Source organism: Limanda limanda, chromosome 6, assembly GCF_963576545.1.
Source record: "Limanda limanda chromosome 6, fLimLim1.1, whole genome shotgun sequence".
Lineage (NCBI taxonomy): Eukaryota > Metazoa > Chordata > Actinopteri > Pleuronectiformes > Pleuronectidae > Limanda > Limanda limanda.
Genome location: NC_083641.1, coordinates 25,304,644 through 25,328,133, shown reverse-complemented (window position 1 = coordinate 25,328,133; position 23,490 = coordinate 25,304,644). Strand labels below are relative to the sequence as shown.

The following is a 23,490-nucleotide window of genomic DNA, read 5'->3' as shown; positions in this document are numbered from 1 at the left end:
ACGTCAGCCGATAACATATAAATTAATTAAGTTTGTTCAACTTACAACAAAACTTTGATCTAGAAAACGGGAGAAACTGTTCTTAACCTCAGTTTTAGTAACAAGGAAATTCCCGTAAAGCTCATAAACACAGTGTTGCGTCAGTATTAAGTCACTGAACTCGAGCTTTGGAAGATGGACCAGCTCATATATCTGTCACGCCTTCTTCTAACTGGATTTCTCGAACCACACTATAGTGAACTTTATCCTCAAAATTTCACCTTTATTCAGGAACAGAAAACCCTGCTGCTCTCCTGTGGTTTACAGACCCAATAGAGGAGAGCAGTTTGTTGATGTAGTGGAGGTCAGGGCCTTGAAGGAGAAGCGGAGGTGAGACAAACAGTATATTTCTGATGCCGAATGTTTTGAGTTGGTGTGAAAAAGGCCCCGGGGAGATGTTGACCCGTGCCGCTCGCACACACTCTCTTCATTATCAGCAAAGAAAATAATCGAGGTGAGGTGGAGGTGCTTGTTGATCTTTCCCCAGGTGATGGCAGGACGGTCTGTGGGACGTCAGCTTCTCACATCCCACGTCGCTCCAGCTCATCTGGCAGAGACAGAACGGCTCGGTTCAAAATAAAAAAAGAAACTGTCATGGGGATGAGTCAGCCCAGAGCGACTTGGTCTCTTTGTATCTGTGCAGAACCAAGGCCTGGTGATTCACAGGCAGCATCGTGACACTTCCTTTTAAAGAGCAAGACGGATAGTCGACAGAAACCTGGTAAAGTCTGGGTTTATTCTGGGATTAGACATCGTTCAGGGTTACAATTACATAACTTTCCTTGTGCAGAGGTGCATGAGGACGTGTACAACTTACTCATTCAAAATGCAACACCGACAGAGGAGTTGTAGAATCGATACTGTGCAAGTGTAGGACATTAAAAGCAATAACCTCCGCCGCAGCTGACGACCTAATATCTTTTTTTTCCTCCTCTTTGAAATACACTTAGAGCGGCCATTACTCTGAATATGGAGATGCAGGGACGTCGTCTGCCGGTGCAAATCCAATTCAGAGCCCTGGTAATAAAATAACCACGTCAGATTACATGTGACGGCCGGCACGTAAGCAGCCCCGGAAACCTCGGGGCTCAGGTGGCCTCTGGAACACACACACACACAGACACACACACAGACACACACAGCGAGAGAGAGAGAGACAACAACTGCCCCATTTTCATACTAATCTGCTTTTATCAAGTCATGTTCCATCTATTCCCTGGAGAGATTGCACACAGCCCTGCAAAACACACACACACGTACACACACACACACACACACAAACAAACACACACCGGAATACCCCATCTCACATCTGCACAACTAATGGCCCACGGCTGATAGGTTATTTACTTGTTTTCTTTCCTTTGATTTATGGCGACACCAAACAGCACGATAACAGTTGCTCGACATGCATTAAACAAATTCAATCACACGACAGAGAGGAGCCGAGGCCACAATTAAACAGAACAAATGAACAGTCGCATGTGGCCAAACATCATCTGTCAGGAACAAACGCATTAATCCGTGCACGTGTTCAACGAGGGTTGACGCCGAGCAAGAAAAACAAGAAGCAGCGAACAACGTGGAGCTAAATACTCACTGCATTAGGTGCATAACACTGAAACAGGAGAATATAAATGATGTTTTTTGCTTGGAATCGAACATATTACTATTTTCTTGACATAAAAACTATATTTGACATATGGTTGACATGGTCCCTGTGAACAAGACGCTGCAGGTGTTGCACTGAGCAGCTGCAGCTCTCAGCCCTGGATTCCCACTCCGACCTTTCCCCTCTGCACATGTTCAACGGGTTTCCTCTCCGGCTCGAGTCGAGCGGCTCAGACGCCTCAGACGCCGGTCAGGCTCTCGTTCAGGGTGGAGATGTGGCTGGTCACGCACAGCTGCCGGGGGCCGTGGTGGGCTTGTCGGGGCCGCTGGTGCAGCAGGAAGAGGCGCTTGGCCGCGGCCCGGTACTTCCGGGACATGAGGTTGTAGACCACAGGGTTGATGGAGGCGCTGAGGTAGCACAGCACCATGGAGGCCATGTTGAAGTTCTGGCTCAGCATGGCCGTCTCGTAGTCGTCCACCTGCGCGAAGAGGTTCCTGCCGATGTGGTACGGCAGCCAGCAGATGATGAAGGCCAGCACCACCACCACTGAGAGCAGAGGACGAGAGAGAGAGAAAGAGGGGATCAGTTTCATTAACAAGAATCGTTTGACCTGCTGCTCACTGCTGTTATTCACCAGCTCTGCCACGTGAAGGGAACTCTGTTGTACAGTGAAAGACGACAGGCCTATATGTAATAGGGTGGATGACATGACACATGATGTAATTAAGTGTGAATGTTTATTTAGATGCGTTTAACCACTTAAACAACACATGGATGTGATGCATATTATGGTACTTTGTTTTAAACTTATGATTTTGTATGAAATATCTGTTATGTTTTGATTAGATTTTAAGGTGAATACGCAAAATGTCCTGCGGTGTGACCGTAACATAGGTGAAGCCTTAAACTTACATATTAACAAAATAAACCAGAAATATCTGGAGCAGGTAATAACTGCCTTGGCATTATATTGTATATAATGACTTTATTAATATTAGGTTTTAATATGCACAAAACTAGTATATTAGTATTTACAGCAAAATAATCTCGTAACACAAATGCTGTCCTGTGGCGTGACATGGAAAATCAGATTTTTGAAATGGCAGTTACATGGACAACTATAGGGGCCCTTAGTTTATCCCACTACCAGGAAGCCCCCCAGATGTTGGAATGTACTGTGTATGTTGAAAGGTGACTGTTAACCTCTGATTTATTTCATACATTTCACTCTTTCTGTCAGACAATGAATGTGTGATTTTTTTGAGAGTCCTGTAATGTGACGGCTGTAGTTAAAAATTTGTACATTTTTTTAAATTTAATTAAACATATTAAGGTTAAACTGTGTTATTCTTCAGTTAGCATAATAGCTCAGTCTTGTGTAGCAATGACTCACAAGGATGAAAATGTCCTGTCAAACCACAATGAAATTATACAAAAAATCCACGGAACAATAGCAGTTTAATGAAATTCATCATTTGAACATTATAATTTCATACAACTGTAATCCTCATTAGAACTTTATTAAAAAAATGCTGTTTCACCCTTATTTGTCAACTACCCAATAACCAAATTTGAATCATGATGCATCCATCAGGTTGTTCATTAGTTGAGCACAAACGGCACAGAGCTCATGCTGTCGGACTCGCTGCCATTTGTATCCACGGTGGTTGAATCCTGAAATGAACAGACGCCTCCATAAATCAACATTAATCGAGATGTACATGCTTCTTGAGTCCTGGTCGTATTCTGCTGCTGTCTCAACGACATGCGATCGAAAGTGAAGATCTACAATATGTCTTTATCTCATTAATAACTCTTACTGCTCATTATCCAATAACTGGGTTCCTGTAGGCCGCATATTCCCCTCTTTAATTTTTAATTTGACATTTATTATCTTCAGTGAAATTGATTATACTTTAGTCGGCAGGGTCTTCTCGATCGATAACGGTGACTCAGCGATTACCTCAGCCGGCACCGACAGCTTTCAAAACCCAAAAATGAAGCTTTGTTCTTCTTCCTTTTTCTGTTTTTAGATTCATGGCGTCATGCTGTGTCCTCACTGGATGTTTTTCTGCTGCTTACTGTGTATTAGCTCTAATTAGCTCGCTGCTACAAAATGTGAACGTGTTGTTGGAGCCAATCACAGGCCTCCACCACTCAGGGGGACATGACGGGTTGTGCATGTGATTACTGGTTGTTTTCGGTTTTTGGTCACAAATTATGAAAAGAGTCTGTTCAACCAAAACCTATTTTTTGAGCTATTTCTAGTCATATGTTTGTAATATGCAGTTTACTGGGGTGCAGGCAGAAAACTTATATAACAAATATTTGAAAACCTGCACAAGTAACACAAAAAAACTCCTTGTATCTAGATACTGTTTGAGGTAATATGAGAATATGTCATAATTTGTTGTCCGTCTTCTAAGTTAAAAGGCATTGAATGCACCAATTGGACATTTTAGGAAGAATTAGCCAGAGTTAAATGAGTAGATTCATACTTTCTGGTAAATAAAGAAAATATGGTAAATATGAGAATGTGGATATTTTTAAATGCAAACTCTAGACGTTCCTTTTTTAGTGGAGCTTTTACTTGAGTTTAAGTTATTCATCTGTGTATTTCTCTGAGTCAGAATACAAGAGGTGTATATAAGAACTCTGTCTCACCCAGTATCTTGACAGTTTGCCGGTGGGATCTCTCCCGGGCCAAGGTGCTCGGGCCCTGCAGGTCATTTTTGCTCTTCCACAACTTGCACCCGATGGAGCCGTAGAGGAAGATGAGGCAGAGCATCGGGCAGAAGAAGTAGGTGGTGGACACCCACAGCATGATGTGCAGCTGCCCGGAGATGATGGCGTAGTTGGTGTGCTTGCACTGGCCCGTGTTGTAGTCCGGGTGCGTGTCGTTGTCGTACTCCACGCCGATCAGGAAGAGCGTGGGAGCCGCGGAGACCAGGGCGAAACCCCACAGGGCCACGATGATGTACTGCACCCGGCGCCGGGTCACCACCACCTTGGTCTTCAGGGGGAAGCTGATGGCCAGGTAGCGCTCGATGCTCAGGGCCGTGATGTGGAGGATGGTGGCCGAGGTGCAGCCTTCGAAGATGTAGTGGTAGAGGCGGCACACGGTCTCGCCGAACAGCCAGGGCACGTACTTCCACAGGCGGTAGAGGTCAAAGGGCAGGCAGAGGAAGATGATGAGGTCGGACACCGCCATGCTGGACAGGTAGAGGTTGGTGGTGGTCTTCATGTCCTTGAAGTGCTGGATGATGAGGATGGTCATGGTGTTGCCGGTCACGCCGACGATGAAGATGAGGATGCAGATGACGGTGACGGGGATGAGGGTGGAGGTGGGGAACAGGGAGCCCTCGTAGTGGTGCTCGTCGGCGCTGTAGTGGTCCATGACCTCTGCCACAGCGGCGTGGGGGTCCAGCTGGGATCTGGTCCAGGGCATGACGACCTCCAGTGGTGCGACTCGACAGGCGGCTGAGGGGAGGAAATCAGAAGGATCAAACCTGTTTATGGCCAAATAAATGTTACTTTGTATAAATATTAGAAAAAGTGAGTAAATAAGAAGTAAATAGTGAGTAAATATATATTGTTTTTTATTGTTTTTCTTATGTGTGGTGTATTTATTGTGTTTTTATGTTTCTATGTTCATTGTATGCACCAATAACCAGAGCAAATTCCAGGTAGATGTAAACCTACTTGGCAATAAATACCTCTTGATTCTGATTCTGATTCTGATTAGCTCCTCAACTACAAATGATTTAGTTTAGATCTTAGTTAGTTGAGCTCTACTTCAGACTTGTGATTCTATTTCAGTCAGAGAATAAGCACAAATATAAAGAAAGCAAGCATTACACATTATATTGTATATAAACACAAGGAAGTAAAAACAGGTTATGTTCCAATAGTACCACTTCAGTCAGCCATTTGAAATTAAACTGACATTGCCACAAAAATGCATGGAAAATGTTTCAGTTTTGCATGACTATATAGCTGCACCACAAGTTACTGTGTACAGTGGAGTACAGTCGGCTCTAAAAATTATATTCTTACACCATCTGTGCACATAGAAATTTTCCGTGCCAACCTGTCGGCTTGTGCAAACAGTTTACAGAACCGGCGCTGCACAAATTATTCCTAATGATGTGACCCAGATATTTTTATTTGCTCATTACAATCAGATTCATTCTGATTATCCTTGGTTCTAATAATCTTTTCAGTGCCATAACTTCGACATAATGGAAAACAGCTGCTGGAAACCAGCACCGTGAGGTGAAAACCACCGTACAGCTCTGTCTTAAACACATCATCTTCTTCTTAGAAAGACCTTGAATATACAGACTGAAAAGAATTTGTGACCAATTACCACCTGCAGTCGGATGCAAAATGTTATTAAACTATATTTACTTAAATTGTGTATTTATTTTAATTTTAAAGTGTATTCACCTAAATTTTGTATTTATTTGAATTTTGAGGTATAGTATTATTGAAGTTTAAAGATCCATTGGTTTAAATCAATCAGGGGAAACCTATTAGCAGAATGATAAATGATAAAAAACAGTATTTATATCGAACTTATCGATTCCTCAAAGCACTTTACAGCATCATCATTCACAGACTGACGGAACAGACGTCGGGGGGGAATCTGGGGTTCAGTGTCTCATGCAGACTGGAGGAGCCGGGGATCGAACCACCGACCCTCTGAGCCACAACCGCACAGATACATCTGTGTTAAATCCACTCTAATTCCTTACAGCAACAATGAAAACTATACTAGATAACTATCAGTGAATAACTGACTTGAACTATGTGTAATGACAATAAAGCAGAATTTAATCTATTGTAGTATTTAAAAATGCAAATTAAATTTTCCCTTGGTGCAGATAAATATATTAAAAACCAACATGATTTTGGTTGAAGCAGAATATCAAACTCATTTTCATCCTGAAAACTTTAAACTCTAAAAGCAGAAATAAAAAAAGGAAATATTTGACGTTACCTTATTTCAAATGAGCTGGATTTTCAATTGTCCAACTTCCTCTGGGTCTGGGTTTGTGTCGATGGAGCAGCAGCAGGAGAGTCACATGAAGTGGCAGAGCTGGTTCCTGTCGAGCTCTGGTGAGAGACGAGGAAGAAAAGAGCACCTCCTCTTCCTCCTCAGCACCCTGAGGAGTCAGGGTGTGTGTGTGTGTGTGTGTGAAGGTGTGTCTGTGTGTGTTTGTGTAATCTGCGTAATCAAATGATGACAGGATGGATGGATGACGTTAACAGGCGTAAGAAGGAGGGAATGAAAAAGGAGGGAACCCCAACACCATCAACACCAACAACACCACATAAGAAATCTGATTACACATAATAAAATATACATATGAATAATATGGAACTTCATTAATGAACTCATCCATCAGGGAAACACCAGCTTGTTTGTGGAGTCACTTCTGTTTGCTCGATCTTCCTGGAGCCTCATCTGTCTCCATCACTCCACACTCACCAACTTCATCACCTCCTCCTCCTCCTCCTCCTCCTCCTCCTTCTCCACCTCCTCACCCGTCACGTTTCTTATAACAAACTCTACATCAACCACTGAGGGAGGACGAGGCCTGGAAAGGTCAAATTTAATTTAATCTGTCAAATCTGTCAAATCTGAGCTGATTTGTGATTTTTTTTAGATTCATGTGTCAGTTTAAGGTTTAAAATTTGGTTTTTAATATAAAGCTACAAAATGTAAGGTTTATTGGGGTATTGTTCATTTTGATTCATGGAATATGTTAAAGTATAATTGTATTGCTTAAATAAGGTCTGACAAACTAAGATAAACTAAGCTAATCCAAACTAAACCATATCAAGCTAAATTTAGCTAAACCAAGCAGAGGTAAACTAAACTAAACCAAACTAATCTAAACCAAACTAAACTAAACCAAACCAAGCTAAACTATGATAGGTTAAACTAAGATAAGCAAAAATTTAATGAGCCAGGCAAAGCTAAACAAAACTAAACATAACTAAAGATAAAACTAAAACTAAGATTAATTTACCTAAACGAAACGGAATTAAACTAAACTATAAAAAGCTGAACTAAACTAAACTAAACAAAGATAAGATAAAATAAGTTAAACTAAACTAATCTTAAACAGTTAAATAAGCTCAACTAAAGCAAACTAAGATAAGTTAAAATAAGCTCATCTAAGCTATGCAAGTTAGACATATAGATATAGAAGTAGATCACATATAGAAGTAGATGAAAATTAAAAATGGAAACATGTGGTCGCTCCCTGACTGAAGCATCTTGAGTAGAGGTTTTTATTCCTTCACTTCCTGATGGGATCCAGATCGACAGGTTTCCAGGTTGGGTCCAGACCAGCATTCATCTGGAGGCCTGGTCGACCTGCTGGACGACTGCTCTGTTGGTTCAGAGTCACCAGATCCATCAGATCTGAATGAACCTTCACAGGAGTCACACTGACATCAGTCTGAGTGTTTACTCGGAGCTGACCCGTGGCCGGATGCAGGCCTTGGACCTGACGGGGCCACGGGACCGTCCCTCCTCTGTTTACTCCTGTCAGCCGCCAGGAGAGCTTGTTTGTTCTGCTCTTTGTGTTCGAGACCAGCAGGTCCACTTTCCCCCTCGTCCATCACGACTCTTACACCACTCAGGTGTGTTTGTTGCTCTCCAGGGGCTTTTTGCTCGACAGAATCACTTACGCTGATTTCCTGGAGACTTACTCTCACCTAAACCACAGTTACTACATACCTAACCCAAACCTAACCATTAACCATTAACCTAACCAAAACCTAAACTTTACCCAATCCCAACCTAAACTAATCCCAGCCTAAACATAAACTAAACTCTTAACCCAAACCCAATCCTTAACCTAACCCTGACCTAATCTAATTGTAGCATTACCTAAACCGAACCCTTTATCTAAAACCTAACCACACCCCTAACCCAAACCTATAACTTCACCTTACCTTAGAATATGTCTTCACCTGTAAATGTAAGGTTACGTTATGGGGACTTTTATTTTAAGTCCCCATACTGTGAGTGTGTAAACAGACAGTTTGTCCACACACAGAGCAGCAGTGATAAACTGTTCCAACATTAGACCAGATTAGTGCTTCTCTATCATATGAACATATTTTTATCTAGACTAACATTCACCTGTGTTTTTGTGTGTGGTTTTATATTGTGTACTTCTATTACAGCTGCACATGCTGTCAACTATTATTCCCTATGATTGAATCTGATGAGAAGTGGAATAAAAAACTAAAACCTCAGTTCTGAGTGTATTATTGTGTTAATACTATAGCCACTAACCACCTATAGTTAGTTTAATGTCTCTCCCACTGATTAACAGCAGGATATGAAACTTTTATTTTAAGTCCCCATACTGTGAGTGTGTAAACAGATGTAAGGTCACCTAATACCTTGTCCACACACAGAGCAGCAGGACTAAACTGTTCCAACATTAGACCAGATTAGTACTTCTCTATCATATGAACATATTTTTATCTAGACTAACATTCACCTGTGTTTTTGTGTGTGGGTTTATATTGTTTTCTTCTATTACAGCTGCAAATGCTGTCAACTAATCATCCCTGTGATTGAATCTGATGAGAAGTGGAATAAAAAAACTAAAACCTCAGCTCTGAGAGTATTATTGTGTTAATACTACATCCACTAACCACCTATAGTTAGTTTAATGTCTCTCCCACTGTTTAACAGCAGGATATGAAACTGTTGTGTGGAACCACGTCGTCCTTGAACAGTTTCAACAACACGTTTACTGCCAAAAAAAACAACACGTGCCATTAGAACCATGTTATAACCAGACACACACAAACACCCAAGCCATTAAGAATTATAAATCTTTTATTGTGCATGGATCCTTTGTAGATATCATGGCTATACAGATACACTTTAGATACATACCTATGATTATACATTTTTCCCATAACGAACATTTTAAAGTGATATGTCTGGTAGTATGTATAGTATAACAAATTTCTCATTTTGGAATGTACGGTGTATGAGGTAACTGCAAACATTAAAATTACATAAAAATGGTCTATTTTTGTGCATATTTTACTCATTTTTGTAGCATTTTGTTGACTTCCTCCCCCCCACCCAGCCAGAGGTGGTGAGCCCCCGGGTGAAGAGGTGTTAAAATGGCACACGTTGCAATCTCTATCAAAAATAGGAATTTGACTTCTTTAAATGACAAAGAGAAGACATTTGCAGAATGTCTCAAAGACCAAATCATGTAATTATCCAAGACGTTTTGCAAGGTACCTGTATTTCATTTTTCTTTTTTTTTTTAAACGGTGCTCAGCGGCAGGAATCTGCCACCGAGACCAAACGACACTAGACCCCTAACAGCCAGATTACCAGTGAGAACTCTGCGTTAGCAATCTGTTACGAATACTTCAACACACAGAGAAAGAAAGGCAAATTTTTGATTCACAGGAAGTACATGATATTTTGTATCTGCCATTTGCGTTCCATGATTCATGAGTACTCAGGATTTATTATTTTCTCTGGAGAGTATTAACTTATATTACTTCAATATTATAAAAAAATATACTTCACAAATGTATGACCTGACAAAAAAAAAAAAAAATCAAATCATAGGTAATACATTTATACTACTTTCAATATCTCGCACAATTACGTAGGTTTACTAACATCAAATAAATGATGCAAAAAAATAAAAAGGAAATAAAACACAGCTTAGTGTTTTCTAACACTAAAAGAAAAACATTGAAAACTTAAGAGAAATTAAGAAAAAAGTCTCCCGAGATTTTTTTTCCTCTCCAATTAAGGCCTCTGAAACAACTGGTTCATACTCATTTCAATTAATAATTTTTTTTAGTTTTAAATTTAATTGATGTTTTTTTTTTTTTGGCTGAGACAGATCAGCTGTTTCAGTGACATAATAATGTGGTAGTACAACTTTTAAAACACCCAAAACACAAGTAGGGCTCGCACAATCTCAAAGTGTGTTCTATAAAATGCATCACAAGACCAAGACGCTGTCGGTCCGGGTTTTTCTTCCACTAAGGTGCAAAATCAATTACTGGGGGGGGGAAACAACAAAAGAACGAAATAAAAGAAAACATACAGTTGAGCATACATTTTTTGTGCTGAACAACAATATTTTGGAGTAAAGCAGCTGCATGATTGTAAAAACAAGCTACAGTATAACTATATGATAGTAAAAATAATTAGAATTCACTGTTAGTTTGGTTTTTGTTGGTTTTTCTAAACTTTATACCGAGCATTTGTTTTTCCTCAAACTTACAGGTCCTTTTTGCGTCTTCACTGTACAAAAATATACTAACATTTCTCCAGTCATTTTTGCATCCTTAAACATTCTGAACATCTAAAAGGATGGAAAGTGCTAAATGAACGTGAGCGAGATTTTTTTTTTTTCGTTTGCGGTTCTTCTCACTAGATCCCCTTAGACTCCAGCGGGGGGGGGGCTCGAGACCCTTCATCTGGCCCTGGAGCTTCCCAGCCGTGTACCTCGGTGGCACGAACTACAAACAATACACACATCTGGACACACACACACCTTCACTGTGCAAACACTGGCCCACCAGGTCCCAGGATCAAATAGCAGATAGGCTAATGACACACCTACGTACTATCTTAGGAACACACCTATCAAAAAACAGTTTCATACTGGACACATAAATGGAAATATAAATAATGACTATATATACTGTAATCAACGAGTACATGAGTCGAAGCGCCCCCTTCCCCCCCGTGACCCTCTCCCCTAAAATAAACCGTTTCCCTGCTCTTCTCGGAGTTCCTTACGCACAGGAAGCTTATCGTAATTCAACAGAAAATCTGAACTGAACGACAGGTATCACACAAAGTCGGGGGGGGGGCGGGGCTGACGAAGGCAGGAGTGTCAGGACGACATCGCAGGTGCCAAATAAGGTGTTACATCCTTGATTCATATCCGGTGATCAGCTGTCACTCACCGGCCCTTCCTCTCCCCCCCCACACACACACCACACAGTGAGTAATGCGATTACTCTGTCGACGACGGAAAACAAATACGTATAAAATGAAGGATACAAAACAATAGAGACCGGGGGAATAAAGCTATAACCCTGCAGCTGGGTGACGCAAGACCGCTCATTTAATGACAAAGTACTGGATGACAAAAGCGATGAGGATGGCGATGACGGCGAAAACCATGAGGAGGAGGAAAGCGCACTGCTCGTCCGTCAGGCTCCGTCGGGCTCGGCCGGACTCGGCGCCGGCTCTGGATCCCGAGCCGGTGGCGCCGCCGCCCACCGCCACTTCGTTCCGCTGGGGGGAGAGGGTCACCGTGGGGCTGTAGGGGCCGTTCAGCTCCGGGGCGTCCTGGCACTGCCTGATCGCACACACCCGGAAACGGTAGTCGCTGCTGGGCTGCATGTTCTGCACGTGGAAGGATGTGGCCGAGCCTTTGTAGGCCTGAGGAGGAGGAGAGGAGACGAAGGAGAAGACGTGAGGAGACAAGGAGAGGAAACAGACATTTGAACTTAAATGTGAACATAAGAGCACAACTTTTCTGAAATGTTTATTCTGTAAAAATCAAAGTTTTTATATCAGCAAACTGATTTGTCTGTGAAAGGCTCATATTGGCAGATAGGAAAATCCACATAATCCTCTGATATTTTTTCCTCTCCAATTAAGGCCTCTGAAACAACTGGTTCATACTCATTTCAATTCATATTTTTTTTTAATTTCAAATTTTTTTTTAATTTTTTTTTTTGGGCTGAGACAGATCAGCTGTTTCAGTGACATAATAATGTGATAGTACAACTTTTAAAACACCCAAAACACAAGTAGGGCTCGCACAATCTCAAAGTGTGTTCTATAAAATGCATCACAAGACCAAGACGCTGTCGGTCCAGGTTTTTCTTCCACTAAGGTGCAAAATCAATTTACGAAATAAAAGAAAACATACAGTTAAGCACACATTTTTTTGTGCTGAACAACAATATTTTGGAGTAAAGCATAAGAGCACAACTTTTCTGAATTGTTTATTCTGTAAAAATCTAAGTTTTTATATCAGCAAACCGATTTGTCTGTGAAAGGCTCATATTGGCAGATAGGAAAATCCTTCAGGCTCTATTTTCCTTCCACCTAATCCTCTGAACCTGACTCATATCAGAGAAATGAGGTTGTTTGTATTGACCATGTACTGAACTCTGAAAGTGACAAACTTTTGTCTTCCTCTTTTAGCTCTGACTATTTTCAGATGTATTTAATGGAGTTATTTAGTTTGTTGGCAGAAGTTTGGAAACCATCTGCCTTCCTTCTCTTCACCCGGCCGAATCTCAGCCGAACGAGGTTTTGGAGAGCCTTGATTTGTCTGGTTGCTACAGTGACACTTTTTAGATTTTTCATTTTCTGAGTGAACCAACTTTTCATGTGAATTATAAAAGTGGGTGTAAATGAAAAAAAATTCGCCTCGTTTCTTCTTTATAATTTGGCAGGATAAAAACCAGAGGCAACCGGAGGAGGGTTCAGAACTTTTAGAATATATATTGGGACTGAAAAATAACCATGGAAACAAACTGGAAACCAAATTTCACCTCCCTGATTCAATTGCCATGCATCATGTGGGGAGATTAGCATAATCCGGCAGTAGCCATTATTCCACGTTAGGGTGGTGGAGGCCACTGAGAGCGATGGATGTGCAGGCAAGGGCCCGACACCTGGGAAACCTCGAGGATCAACGACGTTTGCATAATAGGCCGTTTAAAGCCAGAAGTGACTGATGCAGGACGCTGCAATGCCACCCGGTGAAAACGTTAAGGCCCCCGGTAGCATCTGCATCCCGATCTGCCACGAAAGGCCAGCGTGATGAATGGGAGGTCACCCACAGGTAACAAGGGGAGGACACAGAACACAAAGACGCCAGTACCTGCTTGAACTCAGAGTTTCCCATCATGGACTGCAAGGTGTAGGTGATGGGGTCTCCCTTCATGGGCGGCAGGGCCTCCCATGTGACTTCACAGGAGTTGTCATCGAGACGCTCCACTTTAGGGACTGGAGGGAGAGCACGAGAAAATAAATATGAATAAAACTTAGACTCAAAATCAACTGGAACTAAAATAAATTACACTATAACGATCAGATCCGACCGTTGGGCACTGAAATCTAATCAGTTGATCAGTCTAAGTGAACATTTGATTCTCTTGAAAGTGTTTAACACGTGCACACGGCAAGGTCACATTTGCAGTTTCAATTTGAATCAAAGCTTTGCGATATTAGGTTGCTGCTAAAGAAAGTTTTTGGTGTTGGAAGGTAACTAAGTACATGATGTAAGTACTGTACTGAATAAGATCTTTTAGGCACTTTTTGTGATTTCATTTTATGCCATAACCTTCAACTTTTCAAAGTTTTAATACAAAAGAACCTGCTTTGATATGTGAAGTGACTCAGCTGAACTAAAGAGTGAATTTCAGACATGCAACATCTAACTTTTCGCCATCAGCACAGTCGTCAGTGTGAGTCATGCCCTTCTTTAGGTAGGTGGCATTTTAAGCAAAACAATAAAAATACGTGGTTATCCTGAACTGGTGAGGTTATGATACACAAGTGTGTGTGTGTGTGTGTGGGCGGGGTTTTCATTCTTTGTATCATACTGATATTAAGCTTTAGACCCCGATGTTCAAATTGGTCAGAATTCAAACAGTCGAGAGTCCACTTCACTGAGTGGGGACCGACTGTTGAGTAACACTGACGAACTGGCACATAAGAGCCAATCAGGGATCAGAAGAGAAACTGCAGAAGCGACTCGACACATGAGGAGTCTTCATCAAACCCAAATCAATTACAAGAGGTTAGACACCTGTTGAGAAAACGAGCGCTGAGAGAGAGGGAGAGAGAGATAGAAGAAAGAGTAAAAAAGAAGAGCGAGAGAAAGGGAGAAAAGTGTATAAAGAAATAGAAAGTGAGAGAAAGAAAGAGTGGATTAGTAATAACAAGAGGAGGAATGAGAGAGAAAAGAGAAAGAGTGAATAAAGAAATAAAGGTCAGATAGAGAGAGGGAAAAGAGGGAGATATAAAAAGATAGAGAGAACGAGAGAGAGAGAGAGAGAGAGAGAGAGAGAGAGAGAGAGAGTCTCTGTACCTTTGACAGGAGCTGGAGGAGAGCGTGGGGTGGTGAATGTGTAAACATTGGAGAAGGGCCCTTCGCCCGCCTCATTAAAGGCCTGGATGCGGAACATATAAGAGGTAGACTCATTAAGCCTCTGGACTTTGTGTGTGTGGCAGGGTCCTTTATACAAGGATATAAATCTGAGGGAGAGGGAGAGAGAGAGAGAGAGAGAGAGGGAGGGAGAGAATTTAATGAGCAAAAGGGTAAAGATGACAAAAGGCAAACAAGAGGAGCAACTCCTCTGCCAGGGAATATACAGTAAATCATCAGTTCTCCTTATGAAGCTCTTTCTGGTGCGTTATGGTCCACGTGCCCCCCCCACCCTGCTCGGTCCTCATCACACCTGGTGCTCCCACCTCCCGTGTGATCAGGTCACCGGTGGAAAGCTTGAAGTAAAACATGCGATCGTTCACACTACGTTCAAAAATCTTTCAGCACATAAACCTCAACCTCTCCATAAGCGGGAGTGCATAATTATTCTGCTTTGTTCACCATGTCTGAACATTTTTGAAAAAGCAACGGCGATATAGTATTTCACGAGTGAGACAAACATCTAACGTGATTTGTTTTTTCCTGGAACGCACCAAGAAATAGAGTCTGTGTTGACGCAGACTAAATACAGAAAATTACATTTGCTGCTTTCTGCTTTTTACTAACATGTGAGCAAATGTAAACAATATAAGTGTTTATTTGCTTTTGGAGCAAAGAAATAATATCACCTCGGAAACATCTTAATCTTAACAATCAGGTATGATCAGGAGCCTTAGTACAGTTATCTTGAGGTTTATAGGTTTATCAACATGTTGGGGGGGGGCACCGACCTGCCGCTCTTGTCCGCCATCTGCAGCTGATACTGGAGGGCGTCTGAGGTGGCGGCTTTGGCTGGGCCATCGCCCCACTTGAGCCTGAGGGTCTGGTGGCTGAAGGCAGTGCACTCCAGGCGGGGGGGCTGCGGGGGCAGGGGCTTGGTCTTCAGCTTGAAGGTGTGACTAAAGGGGCCGGCCCCCAGGCTGTTCAGGGCTTGGATTCTGATCCTTGAGGAGGAAGAAGAGAAGAGATGTCAGACGTCAGAGAGCTGCAATGTGCTCAGGCTTCATTAACATGAATACGTCCCTGTTGCTTCAGTAGATTTCTGGTGCATTAACCTGCAGTTACACACATGCACTTCCTGATTGGCCCTCATCAGCCACAACCCGACTACCAGAGGTGAATGCAGAGCGATGCTCACACTTCCTGTCGATAACAGTTTCATCTTGTAGTCGGTCAAAGACAAATTAAATCCCAAATCATACTTTTCACCACTGCTGTTCCTCGTTTATAATATTTTTTGTGCTACTAAGCAACCGAGACAATCTGCTTCCTGTCAACATCGAAACATGATGAAGGTTTTCATCGTGTTAGTTTGGATCATGGAGATAATTTTTGATAAGGAGCTTAAACCACTCGTCTGGACAGAGATCGTTTTTAAAACTGTTTTTTAAATTAGCCTCGATAAGAATGTAGCCTGAGCCGACCTGAGCTGAAACCCTGCAGTGGCTGTCATCATGGTATCAACAGTATTTTATCTCACTGACAGATGTTTAAGTTCAGCCTGTGTTAATGCACAGTCTGTGAGTGACATTGATATTGTTTTGACTCTGTGTCTCCTGAGAGCTAAAAGTCGGCACTTTAATTCAACCTCTGTGTTTCAGTACAAATCAAACGTGTGAGGGACAAGTCAACGGAGAACAAGTCACTGTCAGACTTCACCGGGATTCTGCCACAGATCTGTGTGGGCTTGAGACAAACAGCATGTAATTATACATCCTGTACCGGTGACTTTAGAGATAATGTTATTTCATTCAACGATGCACGAGTGTAGTTTCCCCTTCAAAATAAACCTCCTTTCTAATCCTGAATCAAAAACAAGTCATTTTCATTTCAGCTTTGATGGTAAATGATGTAAAGTCCAAATCTAGTTTAGTCTAAATGTTGCCTGTCCTGTCCTGAATAAACCAGACTTTACAAATGTATTGAATCATATTTGGTTTTCCTCTTTTATGCCCAGATTTAAAATTGTGTAGTTATTGATTTGTGTCATATGTTATGTACTAGAAGTTTATCATCTGCTCGCTCTTGTTGACATCTGAAAGGTGCCATGTTTTGTGATACAAATTGCGTGACCCTTTGACCTCATGACGAGGAGGAGGAGGTTTCTACCTGTAGCTTGTGTCCGGCTGCAGATGCTGAATGATGTGTTTGCTGACGGGCTCGATGGAGACCGGCTGGCGCTCTCCGAGGTCGATCAGGTAGGAGGTGATCTCAGAGCCGTGGTCACATGGGGCGTCCCAGGAAATGCCCAGGCAGGTGGACGGCGAGTAGAGCGGCGGCGGCGGCGGCCGGGAATCGCTTTCCTCCTCTTCCTCGTCTTCATCAGCGTCCACCGAGGTCTCGTACCTCTGCAGCTCGGACTCCTTCAGCGCGTAGATGCTGCTGACGGCTGCAGGCACGGAGCAGGGGGTCTGGCACAGCACGGCCTCGCTGAAGGGCCCCACGCCGGCCACGTTCACAGCCTGCACAACAACAACAACAACAACATCAACAACACCCGAGTCAACGCCAACTCATACGTGTCATGTGAAACAACACGTGTAGCACCCATATTTGACCACAAGGGGGAGTGCCAATGTAAACAGCTGGTACGACTCAACAAGCCCCAACAGGTGTAAGGTTTTTAATTTCTAGCCGTGAATATTATATCTATGAAATGAAAGGGTTATGTTGTGTTTTTAAACAACTTTTACAATAAAAGTCTGAGTGTACTATTCAGGGTCGGCACTGTCTGTACTGAGGACTGTGTGTGAGGAGGGAAACCACAGTGTGTGTGAGGGCTCATAAGAAGCCACTGTTCCTTCCTTCATCCCCCGTTGAATCACAAAAGAGGCTGCGAGAGAAAGAACAGCATGGTCTGAAATTTCAGCCTGAACAAGACCCGAAGGACAAAGCCCAAGTCTTAATGCCAGCCTCTAACGTCTCTTCAAGTAGACAAGTGCTGGATTCATTGGTGGCCGTTGAGAAATTCATTCAGTGCAACAGCACAACTGGGATGTGGTTTAACTGGCTGCTGCATCAGTAGTAATCATTATGATGAGATCAACAAATGGACAGGGTATCTACACTTTCAAAAAGCTAAATCTGAAAATCTTTTAAAACCTTCCTTTAGCCGGCTGAAGTGGTGAAGCAAAACTGACAGCATCAGTGATGTGACGTTTCAGAAACTGAAGTTAAAACATACTGTATTCAACTTCCTCCATTAAAAAGGAGGTGTGAATTTCCATATTTTATACTGATGCTGTTAAAATTATCTCAAACCTGCGAGAACAACAAACCCACTCACTGGATCAGATTAATTTCCACAGACCCACACGGGGACTTATTTAGTTGAATTAGTGATCTTGTTCGGTAAAATCCTGTATTCTACTGAACGCCCCTGAATCCTTAATACGTTTTCACTTAATATTTAAACAGAAATTACTCAAACAGGGTTTGTAAGATGAGATTTTAATGATCTTAATGTTTAATGAAGAAGCCTCACAGAATAAATCAAGCATTTGTTATTGCTCACCTGCACCCGGCAGAAGTAGTTGGTGGCAGGCAGCAGCCCCTTCAGTTCATGGCTGAGCCCCGGTCCGCTGTAGCACACCTGCATGCTTCCTTCAGCGGCCCCCCACTCCAGGCGACACTCTGTCACCGCTGCTCCGTTGCATGAAGGAGCCTCCAAGACAAAATCAGACAAATTACACATCGGCACTTACACGGAGGAGACTGTGATGTCTTTTTAATAATGTAACCGATACGGTTCTCAGAATGATTGATGTGAAATGAGCATTTGTGTGCATCTGAGGGGGGAAATAGTGGAATAGAGTTTGTTTTTTACCTCCCAGGTCACGACCACACAGCTGGGGGATTTGCATGTGGTGGAGGGAGCTCGACACTGCTCCGGCGCCCCGGGGCCGGTTGTGACTTCACAGCGCTCGGAGAGAGGTCCGAACTATCCCCACGAGAGAAGAAACAACATGTTCATACAGCTGAAGAATCTAATATTAGACGTTTCAAATCAAATTTAGGGAGAGAGGGTTGAAAGCATGAATCAGAATAAAAAAAACAACCTCTCCCTGTTATTGATAGATCAGCTTTGACAGACGTTCTCACCCCAGCTTTATTCGCTGCCTTGAGCCGGAAGCTGTAGGTTTTTCCAGGCATTAATCCTCCCACAGAGCAGTCCAGCTCTGGACCCTGGTAAACCTCCCTGCTGTCCTCAGACTGCAGCCCACTCACTTCCACGCTGTAGCAGGACACTGGGCTGCCTCCGTCTACCTGAGGGGCGCCTGGGAAATTTGCAAAACCATGGGTTATAAATCTATATCCTTTAAAAGTGCTGTACGACACAGTGTATTTACAAAGATAATCTTACAAACTGCATAGTCAAGGCTTGCAGCTTTGAAGTTATTTGCGAGACAAATAAATGCATCAACAGAAGCTGCATCCCACACAGATTTGAGCTGGAGAGGAATGACTCACCCCAGCGCAGTTGCACCTCCCTGGCTTTGGGCTTGCCCACCAGCCGAGGGGGCTGGCAGGGCCCTGGGGGCACCGCGGGAGTCTGGACCTGCAGGGTCTCCGACAGCTTGAGAGGGAAGAAAACACACCAATTAGGACCCAGAGGAAAAAAAAATAAACAATCGCACATCCTGCCTGTCTTTATCTCTCGCACAACACAAAGTCGATGCGTACATATTGTCATTTTCACCAGCTTATCGGATTCAGGCAACAACACACGAGTGAAAATGCAGCGTTCAGAGGAGCGTTCTGTGTTCCTTACAGAGCCCTGGGTAAAGTAAGGCAGATTTCCTGGTGGCAGAAAATAGGTCTTTTCTTTTTCTTTTTCTTTTATGCAAACTGAACTACTGTGACAAAAGGCAAACATGTGAGTGTTATGTCACATTGTGCTGCACGGGAAGGCAGGAGCTCGCCACCGTGAGTCATGTTTCTTCAGAGGCCCGATCATGAATAAATGCATGCACTAACAGCTGATGGAGAAATTAATGAAAAGGGTCTGTGAACTGAACTAATTAAGAAAAACATCGTCTGACACATGCAAGGAGGGTTAATCGATGAGGGGGCTTTGCCTTGTACTCGCACACCAGGAAGAACTGTCTCATCTCCCAACATAGGAGACTGTGAGAATGACAATTTCCTATTAAAACTCACCATAAATAGAGAAGCATATCTTGACTCATGTAAAATTTATCAGATCAACCACAGGATATGACGTGGTGAGATTCAGAGCTGCCCGACTTAACAACTGCAGTTTCTTTAACAGCCAAGAAATGCATCAGCAATAAGAAAGCAAACAAAACAACAGTACACAATAATCAGGGGTACTATATTGTTTAGAGGGTAACCAATATTAGGGAAGTGTTTACAACTACAAGTACATATAGATACATAGGGATATAGATTCATTTTTTAAATAAAAATAGCTGATATGTGATCAATCTACTGATCAGCAACCTTTTTGAATTCCTGTGGCGAGACACAAGGCCCATGTGCTCGGCTGTGTCAGTGCACGTGTGCTGATGCTGAGTGACTCACCGGGCTCTGCCCCCCCTCGCTCATGCAGTAAACTCGCGTCTGGTAGGAGCAGCCCGGCTTCAAACCCTCACACACGTGCTCCATCGCTGGGCCCGAGTACACCAGCTCCCATGACATGCCTGCGTACAAAACATTTCAGATAATTTGCAATTATTACCATGTTTTCAAAGTGCAAAACATCATTTGAATATTTCATTTTTTAAAATGTAGAACTCACCACTTAAGCCCTCAGACAGCTCCACAACGAATTTAGTGACTTCTGCTCCACCAGTATCTTTTGGTGGCTCTGAATTTAAAAACAAATACAAATGTTTTTTTTTATTTAAACTGAATGAACCAAATCCCTCACTTAGGTAAAGCCTCTGAATAAGAGTGAGCTCGGTTTTCGCTACGTCTGGACATCAACTAGAGAATCAATTATTTTCAGCAAAAATGTGCTTGAGTGCCTTCATGGCAGCAGAATTCCCAATAATTCCCCCAAATCGTAAACAAAAGAGAAAACATGACTGTAGATGAAGCGCTGTTTTTCCAATGATGTGGCTTTTCATCCCTGTGGCCTTCAGAATCTCATTTTATTTGCAGATTTTTATGATATGCAAACATGGCTTTTCCCAGCCTTCGGAAAACTGGAGGCAGTGATTGATGCTTGTGTCCAGTGAGAAGGAAGAACTCGAGCTGACGTCTCTGAATGACAGAGACAGTCACTTTATCTTTTATACCGACTACAAGGAAGGTCATCCGTCTCCAGTAGGATTATCTCTGATCAGGCAGAGCTCAATGAGAACCGTGAGAGTAACTTTGTGAGACTTGAGTGTCTTTATATAAGAAAGGACACATGATAAGTAAAACGCTCACCCCAGGCCATCTTGAAACTGTTGGGCAGGACTCTTCCTCTGATGACCGGCCTGCAGGGACCAGTGGGTCTGTCTGGGTTTGTGATGAACTCAACCACCTGGCTGGGGTTGCTCTTCCCTTCGGAGTTGTATGCCGCCACCTGGAGAAAGTACATTGATACAGCCAGTGAGTGGTCATATCATTGATGTCAGTCAGTGCATGGTGAGTGCATAAAGGTCATTATGTTTCCTGATAACAAGCGCTGACTAGACTCAGAGAAGGGTAATGAAGGGATCTGAGACACAGAGCGAGTGTAACATCTAAAATGGCCTCGGAAAAATACCACACCATCAGAAAGATTCAGCTCCTTAAATCTACAGGGTCGTTTCGACAAAACAGTTTCTGCACCACAAGCACTGCAATTGAAAAAATGAGGCAATAAGCTTCAGTGGCATTTGCATTTCAGCACGGCACATCTGCAGTTATGTGAAAATCTCCGGTGGCCTGCTGAGTGCAGCTCGCATCCATACTGTACCAAGACAAACGTGCACAGCACCCAGGCCCGGCTCACACTGCACAGCTGGATAATTGGACATGAGGGAGAGAGTGAAAGCGGGAGAGAGGGGGTGGTCTCGAGGGTGACTAATGAACCTTTCATTTGGGCATATGGTGGTTTGCTTGGGTAACAATAACTTGTTTGAGAATGCTTTGGTGTGGGGTTTTCTGGCTTTGTGAATAAAGCATTCTTATTCTCAGTCTTTACATTGGGCTCTAAGCAACATACCTACCAAGTTTGAAGTGGATGAGACGAACGTTTTTCGAGAAAGGTGAATATGTACAGACAGAGATTCCACGCATTATAGGGAAATTACCTGAGCAATGTAATAAAACTGATATTCACTGAATTCATGTTCGTAATAATTTAAACGTTTATATTTTTTCTTTATCTTTATTATTGTCAACAAGTCCCATAAAAAGACCAAAACCAACAATGAATTAAACTGTGACACAACTTTCCTGTATCACTCACTCTCAAGCTGCTAAAGACAGTTGATCTAAAAATAGGATTACAAATATACACTGAACAAAACATGAAAATTAGACTTAGACTAATCGATGTATAGTTTAATTTCTAGTAGTAAATGAAGTATGTTGGGCAGTATTTTTCTGTACATTAATACCCCCAGCTGAGTACTTACAGAAGTAGGATTGGTATATGTGAGATAATTTCAAAATACCGCGGTCGTTTTCACTGGAACAAAATCCCCCAGTGCGACAGAGTGCCTCATTGAAAATATTGAAATGTTTTTGGACAACAGCGACATTTGGCACAGGAGCTACACACTTGGAGTCATATAAATTTACCGTTTGTTTTGGTCTTTCCATGGGCTTTGCTAACAATAAGGAAAATTGTGAGCGTTACGAGCCAAATCATTTAAAAGGCAATAATGTTTATGTTTTTTTAAGTTGTTATACATAATTATATTACAGGCCTCAGCCCTGGTTTGAACAAGTTGGCTCGCGCTCAGTCTGAACGCCCTGTGGGGCTGCCAGCCGCAGGCAGAGCTGGAAACCTCAAGATACATTTATCTTAAGAGCCTTAGAGAATTATGGCTGCATATGTATTTAGCATGAATGGCCCGAATGGGGATTGAACCACTAATCCCAGCAGTGTCAGAATCACATTCGAGTCGGTTTGGTCCTCTTCAAAAATTTGCCTCAGCCTTTAAATTCATTAACACACTCTTCATTCATGTGTTGTGAGCGAGAAGCGAAGCGTCTAATTCTGACACACGTTGCACAGAAAACCTGCAGCTTCTACAAAGAGAAATTTAAGATTTCCGACACCTTTTACAAATCTGCCAGGAGCAGATTCTATGAGTTATTCAAAAACCACGGGATCGAGTAAAGCTGTCGAAACCAGCAGATTTTTATCCTAATATAAGCAGTGTCTAAAAAGATATGTTGCAAAACAAGACAAAGAACTATAAGTCAATATAACTAATGTTTAGAGGTTTAATACTGACCCTTCCTGTCAGCCGCCCACTGCCCTGTTGACACAATCCTGCACATGGATGAGTCATAGGGCCACTGTGGGCGTCTGCACTCTCCCTGGCTGAAGCCTGTCCCCTCTGCACATACACACTAAACTGCGGTTCAAATTAAAGCCGTGGATCAACAGCTTTGACTGCAAAACAT

The 23,490-nt window shown here is 42.6% G+C and overlaps 2 protein-coding genes across 2 annotated transcripts in view; both read right to left on the bottom strand.

Moving 5' to 3' along the window:
• Positions 1-1,889: 1,889 nt before the first annotated feature.
• Positions 1,890-5,099, bottom strand: mlnr (motilin receptor). Its single transcript, XM_061073227.1, has 2 exons — positions 4,316-5,099; positions 1,890-2,197 (listed from the first exon to the last, which is right to left on the bottom strand). The coding sequence occupies exons 1-2, from the start codon at positions 5,097-5,099 to the stop codon at positions 1,890-1,892; spliced, it is 1,092 nt and encodes a 363-aa protein (XP_060929210.1).
• Positions 5,100-9,506: 4,407 nt separating this feature from the next.
• fndc3a (fibronectin type III domain containing 3A) overlaps positions 9,507-23,490 on the bottom strand; it is a 46,047-nt gene continuing 32,063 nt past the window's right edge. Inside the window, exons 15-26 of the mRNA XM_061072687.1 lie at positions 21,313-21,451; positions 20,675-20,743; positions 20,458-20,576; positions 19,384-19,489; positions 19,015-19,190; positions 18,740-18,853; positions 18,428-18,577; positions 17,023-17,375; positions 15,645-15,857; positions 14,797-14,963; positions 13,585-13,709; positions 9,507-12,125 (exon numbers count right to left, since the gene is read on the bottom strand). Coding sequence (XP_060928670.1) covers positions 11,802-12,125; positions 13,585-13,709; positions 14,797-14,963; positions 15,645-15,857; positions 17,023-17,375; positions 18,428-18,577; positions 18,740-18,853; positions 19,015-19,190; positions 19,384-19,489; positions 20,458-20,576; positions 20,675-20,743; positions 21,313-21,451 — 2,055 coding nt within the window. The 3' untranslated portion in view covers positions 9,507-11,801. The remainder of the gene's footprint in view (positions 12,126-13,584; positions 13,710-14,796; positions 14,964-15,644; positions 15,858-17,022; positions 17,376-18,427; positions 18,578-18,739; positions 18,854-19,014; positions 19,191-19,383; positions 19,490-20,457; positions 20,577-20,674; positions 20,744-21,312; positions 21,452-23,490) is intronic.